Here is a 12245-nt window from a genome sequence, read left to right on the forward strand (position 1 = left end):
CCATTGACCTTTTCAGATAGAGTTAATTAGTAATCCCAATAAACATATATTCTATCAGTTACTTGGTTAATCTACTTTATATATTTTTTTTTATTCTTCAGCTTTCTGTTAAATCATTTCCTCTGTGCATGAGACAGTTGCACAAAGCCCTGCGAGATAACCACCATCTCCGTCATGGAGGTCGTATCCAATATGGACTGTTTTTAAAGGGCATTGGCTTAACACTGGAACAAGCTCTGCAATTCTGGAAGTCTGAATTTATTAAAGGAAAAGTGGATGCAGACAAGGTAAGTTTGTTTTTGGTTGAAGACTAACTATCGAAATGCAAGGACTTTTTAATACCGTACTCTGTTCTTCAGACCTCACTTCATTATTAACTAAAACATTTTTACATGAACATAAGAATTAGGATAATACACCTGTCACAGCTCAATCCTATGCGTGCAGAGTTGGGGGAGCTGACTAGCAGAATAATCTCTGCAAAACCTGTTGCTGTGATTCCCAGAGACACATTTACTCAATCTCAGTCCCCCTGAGATCCAAAAAAAGCCGGGGGAGGGGGGGCGGGAGGAAGCAAGACTGGTTTTTCACTTCCACCACTGAAGTGATTCCAAGAAAGTCAGAGAAAAGAGCACTTGGGAATCCCCTCCCTAAGGTAAAGCTCTCCCCACTGCTCCAATGTCTGGTTTTTCTTGGAGTTGGGAAAAACAGAGGGAATCCACAGACAATAATGGACTTGGTCCTTGCAACTAGGCATTTAGTCCTAAGGACACAACAGTCAACCAATACCGGTTAATTAGAATAAAAAAACCCCAATCTTTTATTATCAAAACAAAACTACAGTTGCAAGCATAGTAAATTTGCTAGGTGGGAAGAGACATCATTTGATATAGGTATTCAAGGAAAGTCCCTGGGCTGTAATCCTTTTTTATAAAAAAGAAAACAATTAGACACTCAGATATGATTTCCAAACCCCCAAACAAGGAAAACAATAAACCCAGATGGACTATCTAAACTTTTCCCTAATTACACATTTTAAGGAGTCCATTCTTGAAGAGAGAAGTGTCTCCCATCTCATTCAATTCCTGGGAGAAACTGCTCTGCCCTCAAACAAAGGAGAGAGAGAAAAAACCCTCTTTTTCCAGTTTGAAATTCCTACCTGCATTGTTATTGACTGACTGCCCTACATCTTTGCTAGTTACCTTAGTGACCAGGTGCTGGTCAGCACTCCTTCTGATTATGTCAGCACCTTTCTAAGTTCTTTTTTCCTTTTAGGTACAATGTTTCTTTTATCTTTATTTGTTGGCGTTGCAAAAGAGAAGCAATGCCAAGGAAAGCCTTGCTCTAAACAAAATAGAGCTATATATATATTAGAGCTACAGGTTCAACCACTCTAGTCTGGCACCTTCAGGATTTGAGTGGTTTGACAAACCACGGAGGTCAATATTGTACTGAGTAGGTGTCTTTATTTTCATTTCACTGAGGTGAACGTTAAGCAGCATTGCAAGTGCTGTTCCATTTAATGTATGACTATACTGATATACCCTATATAAGCCTACGCCTAGCCACGGGTTATCAGCTCTCTCCATAACAAAGTGGTAGTGGTATTACACAATTTTATAGTATTTGGCACAAGTAAATAAGTAGATAAAGTATAAAAATAAACTTAAGCTTAGCAATATTACCAGCACTTCCACTGCTTGCTGGTCTCTTAGAAGACATTTATGGGTAATTTAGAGCTAAATAAAACAGCACAGAACACTGAGAGCCAGGGCTACGGGAAACTTGGTTATACCCATGATTAGCAGATAACCAACTAACTAAAATCATAATGGACTGTGGATGTTGCCAGAGCAGAGATGCCGGACTAGTGCGGTTCAACCTGTAGCAAGTTGTGTTGCACAGTTAAGCAGCTGGAAAACAAATGCAATTCATAGTCCATAGGTATGGTATGACAATGGTAACTTGCTCCACTAAGCAGGAAAATTGCCATATTTTGTACTAGCTGAAACTTTGGAGTATTCATTATTATTTGTATTATCATAATGTCCAACAACCCTAGTCATGGACCAAGACCCCTTTATGCTAGATATACAAAAAGATGGCTGTTGCTCCTAAGAGCTTACAATCAAAGTAAGAGTCAATACATGGATACAGACAGATGTGGGGAGTAAAGGAAACAATGAGACAGTTTTGGTCAACATGAGAGGCAGAGGCAGCAGGGGCCTAACTGTTAAATATTTTCTAGGTGTCATAAGAGTTTGTTTTGAGTCAGATAAGGTTAGTTTTCTGGAGGTTTGTGAAAAGCATCTCATATTAGTGAGAGCGTGAAGGAACGCTTGTTGGAAAACTTAACAAATGGCTGATTAGAGGCTGACATCATGGGCTTATCAGTGGGAGCAGACCTTCTGATAGTGCATAACAAATAGGATGGGGATAGAGTTTTAAGTGAAGACAACATACATTTCATGTAATAGAGAAGGGAAAGCTGATGGAACACAACAACATAAGAATGGCTGTAGTGGGTTAATCTAGACCAGTATCCTGTCTTCTGTCTTGAACAATCATCATATTATCCATCTACAGTCATCCACTTCTCTGGCAACCAGAGATACTCAGAGCAGGAAGGTGCATCCCTGACATCTAAGCTAACAGCCATCGATGGACCTATCCTTCATGAACGAATCTAATTCTTTTTTGTACCCCAATATAGTTTTGAACTTCACAGTATCCTGTGGCAACAAGTTCCACAGGTTGACTATGCATTGTGTGAAGAAGTACTTACTTCCTTTTGTTTTGTTTTTTAAATCTGTTGCCAATTAATTTTATTGGGTGACCTCTGGTTCTTAAGTCATGTGAAGGAGTAATTACTATTTCTTTCTCCACTTTCTCCACATCATTCATGATTTTATAGTCTATATCTTCTCTGTTTCTTTTTTCCAAAATGAAAACACCAAGTCTTTTTAATCTCTCTTCATGTGGCAACTTTCCTTTTTTTATAATTATGTATTTCTCTATACATTTTCCATTTATAATGTATCTTTTTAAAATGGGGTGACCAGAACTATATGCAGGCCCATCATGGATTTATATAGTGGCATTATGAGATTTTCTGTCTTATTTATATATTAATTTTATGATTCCCATTAGCTTTTTTGACTGCTGCTGCACATTAAGTGGATATTTCCAGAGGACTATCCACTGTGATTCTAAGATCTTATTTGTTGCCACTCAAGAAAAAGTTAAACTTCATCATTTTGTATGTATAGCTGTGATTGTTTTCCAATATGCATTTCTTTCCATTAATTCACATTGAATTTCATCTGCTATTTTGTTCCCTAAGTTAGAGAGGTAGCTGTGTTAGTCTCTTTAAAAAAAAAACAAAAAAAAAAACAATGAGTGGTCCTGTAGCACCCTATAAACTACCCTTGTACACATGCTCAGCATCAAAAGTAAAAGGGGCCAGAGCAGACTGATTTCCTCTCCAGTACCTTGTTACAGCCTGAGTCAAAATCCTTGTTTTCAAGGCTGATATTTCTGTTCTCCTGTAGATATTCCACCTATATTATTCTCGTTTTTTATTGTTTGTTAGTGTTTAATTATCTACTTAATGTTACACCTGGGCGATTTTTATAGACAGTTATTAAATGAACAGCCATTAGGGATTTTTATGTGTAATTTTGCAATACTTCGAAATTTCAAAGTGTCTAAAAACAGAGGATGGAAAATAATTTTTCCAGTCTCTAGTAAAAAAAAGTAAAAAAAAAAAAAAAAAAAGAAATCAGCCAAGGAAAAGGAAATCACTTTCTACCAAAAGCTTTGAAAAAAATGTATCAAGTTACTTGATCTCCTCCCATTCTTATATCTGAACTTTGGCAGTACACAGTTATGGCCAAACCACCAAAGCTAAATGGCTTTGGTCAGCAAGATGCTGAAGTACCATGAAGATGGAATTTCTTCAGGCATATTTCTGTGGAAAAATGTATAAGACTAAAACGTCTCTAAATTTCTATCTTACAGCTCTTATGTGGGATCCATCCATAACTATAGCACTACCAATATTTAAAAGCTGGCTATAATTTGAAATAATTTAATGTTTTTGAATAACCGCTTTTAGGATTGCTAACACCTAACTGGTAACTGTACACATTATATCAAACTGTTCAAATATCAAAATGGATAGATAAGCAAAACAGGTGGGGTGTTTTTTTTTTTTTTGGCGAGGCAACAAGAGAGCTGCTTTTTACATGCCCACCTTTAATTGTAATTGCAGCATTTGCTCAATAATTACAAATAGTTTTGGCCACAACAGCATTACAGGCAGTCCCCGAGTTACGCGGATCCGACTTATGTCGGATCCGCAGTTACGAACAGGGCTTTTCTCGCCCCGTAGGATGGGAGCGTCGGGATGCCCAGATGCGCTGCGGTCCGCCGCCCCCGTCTTCCGGGGCGAGAAAAGCTGCTCCCCATCTCCCTGGTCTGCAGGGAGACGGGGAGCAAAGCCTTGGAGCACGCCCGCAGCGGGACAGCCCAAGCGGGCCTGGGCTGTCCCGCTGTGGGCATGCTCCAAGGCTTTGCCCCCTGTCTCCCAGGTCAACAGACGAGGGAGACGGATCAAAGCCGTGGAGGACTTGGGCGGTCCCGCCACCCCCGTCTCCCGGGTCTGCTGGGGGGGGGGGTGCAGCTAGTGCCCCCCCCCCCCCCCCCAGCAGACCAGGCTTTTCTTGCCTACCCCTGGGTTAGAGCAGCTGGGGGCTGCCGGGTTGGTCCCGCAGCGCCGCTCCGGACCAACCCGGCAGCACCCCAGCTGCTCTGCCCCAGGCATCCTGATTCAGCCGCTGCTGAAACTGACCAGCGCTGACTACAGGAAGCCTGAGGCAGAGTTGCTCTGCCCCAGGCTTCCTGGAATCAGCCGCTGATCAGTTTCAGCAGCAGCTGACTTGGGGACGCCTGGGTTTCTTAAGTTGAATCTGTATGTAAGTCAGAACTGGCGTCCAGATTCAGCCGCGGTTGAAACTGATCAGTTTCAGCAGCGGCTGACGCCAGTTCCGACTTACATACAGATTCAACTTAAGAACAAACCTACAATCCCTATCTTGTACGTAACCCGGAGACTGCCTGTACTTTTGAAACGTTACAAGGTGTGCTTGTGTTGGAAAATGTAACATTTCAAATTGTTAGAGCTTAGCTTTTGTTTCCTCAGACCTGTAGTTCTAGAGAGAGTGAGTTTGGGTATGTAATAATTAAACTTTGAATACATCAGATGATGACATTTTCATATGTTTATCCATTTTACTAAGCTACTGGATGCCCTATAAATTCCTTTGCCTTAAAATGTCTTTGTACTGTGAGGAAGGAACCAATCTAAAATGGACATGTGTGATTTCAGAAGGCAAATGCTGAATTGCAAATGATATCTATTGTACCTAACTATAGATACTGATGAAATGCATAATAGGAGTATGGACTCTTTGCTGTAGTTGAGTGTTTGACATACAGGCAGTCCCCGAGTTACGCGGATCCGACTTATGTCGGATCCGCAGTTACGAACGGGGCCCTCCCTCTCCCTGGTCTCCAGCAGACCAGGGAGAGGAAGCAAAGCGGCGGAACACGCGGGCAGCGGACAGCCCAGACGCGTCTGGGCTGTCCGCTGGCCATGTGCTCCGCGGCTTTCCTCTGCTCTGCTCTGCTCCCCGTTCCTCTGGTCTGCAGACCAGGGGGACAGGGAGCAGAGCAGAGCAAAGCCGCGGAGCACGCGGCCAGCTGACAGCCCAGACGCGTCGGGGCTGTCCGCTGCTCGCGTGTTCCGCCGCTTTGCTCTCCGTCCCCCTGGTCTGCGGACCAGGGGGACGGGGAGCAAAGCAGAGCAAAGCCACGGAGCCCGAGGGCAGCAGGATAGCCACGGCGCGTCTGGGCTGTCCCGCTGCCCCCATGCTCCGCGGCTTTGCTCCGGACGCCTGTGGTACAGCAGCTGGGCGCTGCCGGTTGGTCCCGTAGCCCCGCTCTGGGCGCCACTGGACCAACCCAGGAGCACCCTAGCTGCTCTGCCCCAGGTGTCCCCAAGTCAGCTGCTGCTGAAACTGACCAGTGGCTGACTACAGGAAGCCCCTGCCCTGGGCTTCCTGGAATCAGCTGCTGATCAGTTTCAGCAGCAGCTGACTTGGGGATGCCTGGGGTTCTTAAGTTGAATCTGTATGTAAGTCAGAACTGGCGTCCAGATTCAGCCGCTGTTGAAACTGATCAGTTTCAGCAGCGGCTGAATCTGGACGCCAGTTCCGACTTACATACGGATTCAACTTAAGAACAAACCTACAGTCCCTATCTTGTATGTAACCCGGTGACTGCCTGTACATGTAGGATCTAAGTTGCAAGAGTAGAACAGGAAGAGATTTATTTGGTACGGTTTCAGTCTTGTTTTAGTTTTGGTCACAAGAAAGAAATAGTGCTCTGTTCAAGTTTTGATTAAGATCTTTTTCACTGGAAAGTAGCATGATGGTATTAAACTCGCATATGTTTGGAATAATGAGGTGGTAATATCCCATTGTAGCTTTCAAAATACTGTGTTTTGATTTGCTTGTTGTGTTATTAACTTGTGAAAAAGAATAGAACAAGAGGCAGTTAAGAGAATGACACAAGTGTGTTGTACTTCGATCTTCCTTAATGTTCTTAAGATTGAAGTACAACACACTTGTGTCATTCAAAGAACATAGTATACAATCATATTTTGATACTTCATTATTGCATCAGAGCCTAACAAGAATGCTGAAGTGGTACATATTTAACTCCTCATGACAATTCAGAGACTCTAATCTGCATATCTTCAGAACTTGAACCTACCTAAGGTTGAGAATGTTTTAGATATCTTGATTTACAGCCTGCAAGTGATGGAGTATCAGAATTGTTTATAGTTAATACCCCTTTTTTTTCTTTATTTCTAGTCTGATTTTGTCTAGCTTCAAATCCAATGGTTGGTTCTCATTATGCCCTTTTCTGTTGTATTAAAGAGCTGTCTACTATCACAAATCTCTTCCACATGCAGGTACTTCCAGACTAATCAAGTTCTCAGCCTTGTCTTTAATAAATTATATAGACTGAGCTTTAGTTTTTCATTGTAAGGCATGTTTTCCAGACCTTAATTCTGTCGCCCTATCCCTAGTTGCTATTCCCTTGCTTACACTTCCAAGAATTATATTTGCCCTTTTAGCTACGGTATTGCCTCAGAATAATAAAACATCCATATTGGGTCAGACTAAAGGCCAATCTAACGTGATATCCTGTCTTCCGACAGTGACCAATGCCAGCTTCCCTAGAGGGAATGAACCAAACAGGTAAACATCAAGCGATCCATCTTGTCACCCATTCCTGGCAAACGGAGGCTAGGGACATTGTCTGCCCATCCTGGCTAATACTCTTTGATGAACCTATCCTCCATGAATTGATCTAGTTCTTTTTTGAACCCTGTTAGTCTTATCCTTCACAACATCCCTGGTAAAGAATTCCACAGATAGACTGCACTGTGAGACTTTCTCTTGTTTATTTTAAATCTGCTGCCTGTTAATTTCATTTGGTGACACCTAGTTCTTTTGTTGTGGGAAGGAATAAATATTGCTTCCTAATTTTCTTTCTCCACAACCGTATTGATTTAAATAGACTAAAGTGATATTCCCTCCACTCAGTTGTCTCTTTCCAAGCTGAAAATTCCCAGTCTAATTAAACTCTCTCATATACAGAAGCTGTTCCATAAACCTAAGCACTTTCGTTACCCTTTTCTGTACTTTTTCCAGTTCCATATTTTTATGTTTTTGAGATGGTGGACCAGACCCGCACTCAGTACTTTAGCTATGGGCGTACCATATATTTATATAGAGGCAATATGATATGTTCTGTCTTATTACCTAGCCCTTTCTTAATGACTGCCAACATTCTGTTAGCTTTCTTTGACTGCTGCTGCACATTGAGTGGATGTTGAGTGGAGAACTATCCACAGTGACTCCAAGATTTCTTTCATGAGTGGTAACTGGTAAGTTAGACTTCACCATTGTATATGTATATTTGGGATTATTTCCAGTATGCAATACTTGGCATTTTTCAGGACTGAATTTCATGTACCATTTTGTTGCCCTGTTACCCAGTTTTATCAGATCCTTTGTAACTCTTCACAGTCTACTGCAGACTTCATTATATTGAGTAGTTCATCCGCAAACTTTGCCACCTCACTGTTTACTCCTTTTTCCAGATCATTTATGAATATGTTAAACCGCTTCAGCTCCAGTACAGAGAGTTCTGGGAGTCTGATTTTAAACTCTCCCCACTATAAAAAATATTTATTCTTACCCTTTATTTCCCAGCTTTTAACTTGTTACTGATACACAGAAAGCCCTTCTTTCCTATACTATGACTGCCTACTTTGCTTAAAAGCCATTGGTATGGGAACTCGTTAAAGACTTTCTGAAAGTCCAAGTATTCAGTATATTCACTCAGTCATCCTGGTCCACATGTTGACCCGTTCAAAAAATTCTATTAATTAGTTAGACATGATATCCCTTTACAAAAGCTGTATTAGATTAATACGATTTCTGAGTAAGACTGTTGTACCAAATAAAAGCAAGCAGGATCTTATGAGGGGGATAAGGCAAAAAGCCACATTTATTGTAAAGATAATAATAAAAAATAAAGAAAAGATAGAAGCAAACAACGTTGTTTAACTACTTATTCCTAACACTACTTAACCCTTATACACTTATATATATATATATAAACCATTCATTCATACATCCATTCATTCAAGTTCTGTGTATAGTTACCAGCCTGGAAGTTGCTTGTGACAGGATACTGGCCAGGTACTCTGTACACAAGTGATGGTAGTGGGGAGCGAAGTCCTGATCAGATGCGAATCTGAAGCTCCTGGTGGGCTGGCAGCAGAACCTTGGACTCTGATTCCATTGTTTTTTAGTCCAGTTCTTATAGGAATTTCTTCCTATGCCAGTCTATGGAAATTGCTGCATCATGCTGATGTCTCCAGGGTGGCTGCCAGGTGCTCATCAGTGATCTCATCGGGTAGACCTCCAGTTTCTCCACTTGACACCTTTTGGTTGCACTGGCACCTGACGCCTTCTTCAGCCCTTTGTTGCTGTATTCTCAGGCTGGCACCTCTTAGAACCATTCACTCATCATCCAAGCACTCTCTCTCTCTCTTACATACATTCCTTAATGTTTCCCATACAATGTTTTTGTATAATAATAACTTTACATATATCAGAGTTGTAGTTACAAAAAGTTTCTGGTAATAATAACTTTACATATATCAGAGTTGTAGTTACAGAAAGTTTCTGGGTGGTATTGCTTAAAACATTCTCTGAGTGCTGAATAAAGTTACAATGTTTTAAAGAGAACAGGCCTCAATTAAGTAACAATGGCCTTAGTCAATTACAGGGCTTGGCTCCCATAGCAGAGTTAGTGGCTTGACAATGCATTGTTACAATGTATCTCTGCAATGTCAATTTCAAGCAGCCCCTTGCACAAGCTTGAGCATGCCCTGGAGCACAGAGGGGGGGGGGCTGTTTCTGGTTACATAGGATTATATTTTTAACAGTTCTAAGTTACATTACCTAATACATTATATTCTAAAGGGACAATAATAATAATAAATCTAAACATTTAACAATCTTAACAAATAATAATAATAATAATAAGAAGAATTAATAATAAATCTAAACACTAAGTTGTGGGGAACAAATTATGGGGAGTCACTTCCATTTGGAGGAATCATTTTCAATACATTAATATGTTATCCCTACATACTCCCCCTTTTGACACTACGATATCTGGTATACTCGTAGTGTCACTTTGTATTTAATCTGTTTAAGAGAAGGTATTGTGAGGCAACATGTGTTTGTGATTGTAATGTAACAAATATTCTCTTTATCCAGGTTAGGTGACTTTGCCCAGAGCGAGAGAAAAAATAGTGATTTTATCCAGGGCAGCTTGGGCAACAGTTTGAAACCCAATTAACAGTGCATGAATTTATGTGCTCTCATCCCATATAGTGTAGGCATCCTTGCATTTAGCCCTGAAAACAAAATTGGTGGTGTGCCTCAGTTTCCCTTTTCACATCACACACCAATTTTGGAATTCCCCTTTCTCAGGTGAGAAGCTTCAACACTAATTACAAGTACTAACAGTAAAATACCAGTGTTACAAGGCTTTTGAACATACAATGTGCTCTTGGGTACATTTTTTTAACCATTTCCAGGGTTTTGGTACAAAATCCTGCACATTGAACATTGTTACATTCTTAGTAACTGCAGTACAGTGGTTATGAAAGTTAGCATAAGTAGCAGGAACAAATTCATCCCAAGTGTACGCTGACAATTTTGGGTTTTTAGGTTGAAAAATCTGCAGCCTTCCTTGGCCACATAGGTCTTGCCCCATTGCCCTGTGGTTTCAAATGCAAAACTCCCTCTTCCAAAGACAAAAGGCCTGGCTGGGTGTGCCTCCCCTGGGAACACTCCTGTCCCAAACACACTGACTTCCCAGCAAGCTGGTTATACCCAGTTACTTGGTTGCCAGACTGCTCCAATTCCCTGGCTGATTCTGCCTCTTCTGAAACAACTATTAGTCCCTTTGAGATCTCTCCACAGCCATCCACACTGGGTTTCTCTAAATGCAGTTAAAATGTTTAATGCTTATTGAACCTTTCCTGCCTAGGGCAGATTATTTTTAACACAGTATACTAGTTAGTTAGACAGACAGACAGACATGAGACAAACACAAAACATAAAACAATCTTTGTTGCAACAATACATCCATGGTGTTGTAGGGTATTTAGCTGGTACCAGCTTGTCCTGATTTTCTGAAAGACAAAACAAGAACATACTTCTACCCCTTTGGGGGTGGCATTATTATTTACATACTTTCTTTTTTACAAATATGTTTTCATTTCTCTTTGCTTACAATTACTCCTATAGTTAAATATTTTTGTTTTGTAGCAAAACAGGTTTCAATGGTTTTTACCCCTTCTTGTGGGTGAATTACCCCACTGTGTAATTATTAAATTTAGGAGGTGTACTTTAGTTTTCCTCTTATACAGCAGACTAAGTTAGTAAGTTTCTGCTGTGTTAGGTTTATGAATAGAGAGTAGCCAAGAAGCATTATTACTATAATGCTGGGAGGGTTTTAAGTGTGAGATGTGTTTCCAATGATTATTTTAACATTTTAAAGGTTTTTCTTTTTTTTTTTTAAAAAAGAAAATCATGTACATATTACAGGGTTACTTATGAGCATTAGCATTAAACAACAAGTAGCCCTGTGGATCTTACCAATAGGTGTTTAAGTATCCTGTGATAGCATGCCTTTTATTTAGACAACTTAGCTTTGAGACCAGTGTGTTTAAAACCATCTTGAAATTTTTCCATATGCAGACCCCTTTTTGTTCTGGTCTCAGGTAGTTTGCTAATCAAACTATTTATTTACCTGCCAAATTTTTTTGTGTGTGCTGCCAGCTAGGGCATTTGCACCACAGACACTTTCTGGCTTGCTTTTAGATTAAAAGCTGTTTGTAGCTTTGTCTTAAAAAGGGACACAATAACTTTTGCCAGAGATTTACAGTTTTGAGTTTTTACTTTAAGTTCTGCTTTCTCACACAGCAACCTGAAAAGGAAATTACAACCTGTTGTGGCTCCTGGAGCCTTCACAGGATTTTGATTTGTTTCCAGTTTTTACCTCCTTCTACAATATACATTGCATGTCACAGGAAAATGTGCATTCTTTGTTTATAATGTTATTTAGCCATATTAATTTTTGCATCGGGTGTAACTATTTCTTTTATGCTCACTGAGTTTTCCTATACTTTTATTAAACAACTTGGTATGAAATGGCTTTACTAAAAACAAAACAAACCAATTTGTTTTAAGCATACAAAACAGTTTACTAACCTACAAAACAGGAGTTCTGGATCTTAAAAACCTTACCTACTATTTACACTGCATTTACACACAGATACATGCATATATTCTCTGAATATTTCTAACACTATTTTTACATACCTGTACAAAGATTACATTCACTTTTATTCATTTGGGGGTACTTAAGTTCCCAATAGAACCCCCTTGAAGTTTTTTAGTTAAATTTGCCTGGATTATTTACAGACACTCTTTTGGAAAAGGGCCCCTTTTTCCTTCAGAATGGCTGCAAAGAAACCAAGAATTTTTTTCCTATAACATTTTAGCATTTTTACAACTGCTCAA

The 12245-nt window shown here is 40.2% G+C and overlaps 1 protein-coding gene across 5 annotated transcripts in view; it reads left to right on the forward strand.

Annotated features, from left to right (window-relative positions):
- The window catches only part of PRIM2 (DNA primase subunit 2), a 226769-nt gene that overhangs the window by 141707 nt on the left and 72817 nt on the right, over window positions 1-12245 (forward strand). For all 5 annotated transcript variants that reach the window (XM_075923673.1, XM_075923677.1, XM_075923676.1 and 2 more), the window contains one exon: window positions 102-287. In XM_075923673.1, the coding sequence (XP_075779788.1) occupies window positions 102-287 (186 nt within the window). The remainder of the gene's footprint in view (window positions 1-101; window positions 288-12245) is intronic.

The sequence above is a fragment of the Pelodiscus sinensis genome, chromosome 3 (assembly GCF_049634645.1).
Source record: "Pelodiscus sinensis isolate JC-2024 chromosome 3, ASM4963464v1, whole genome shotgun sequence".
NCBI lineage: Eukaryota > Metazoa > Chordata > Testudines > Trionychidae > Pelodiscus > Pelodiscus sinensis.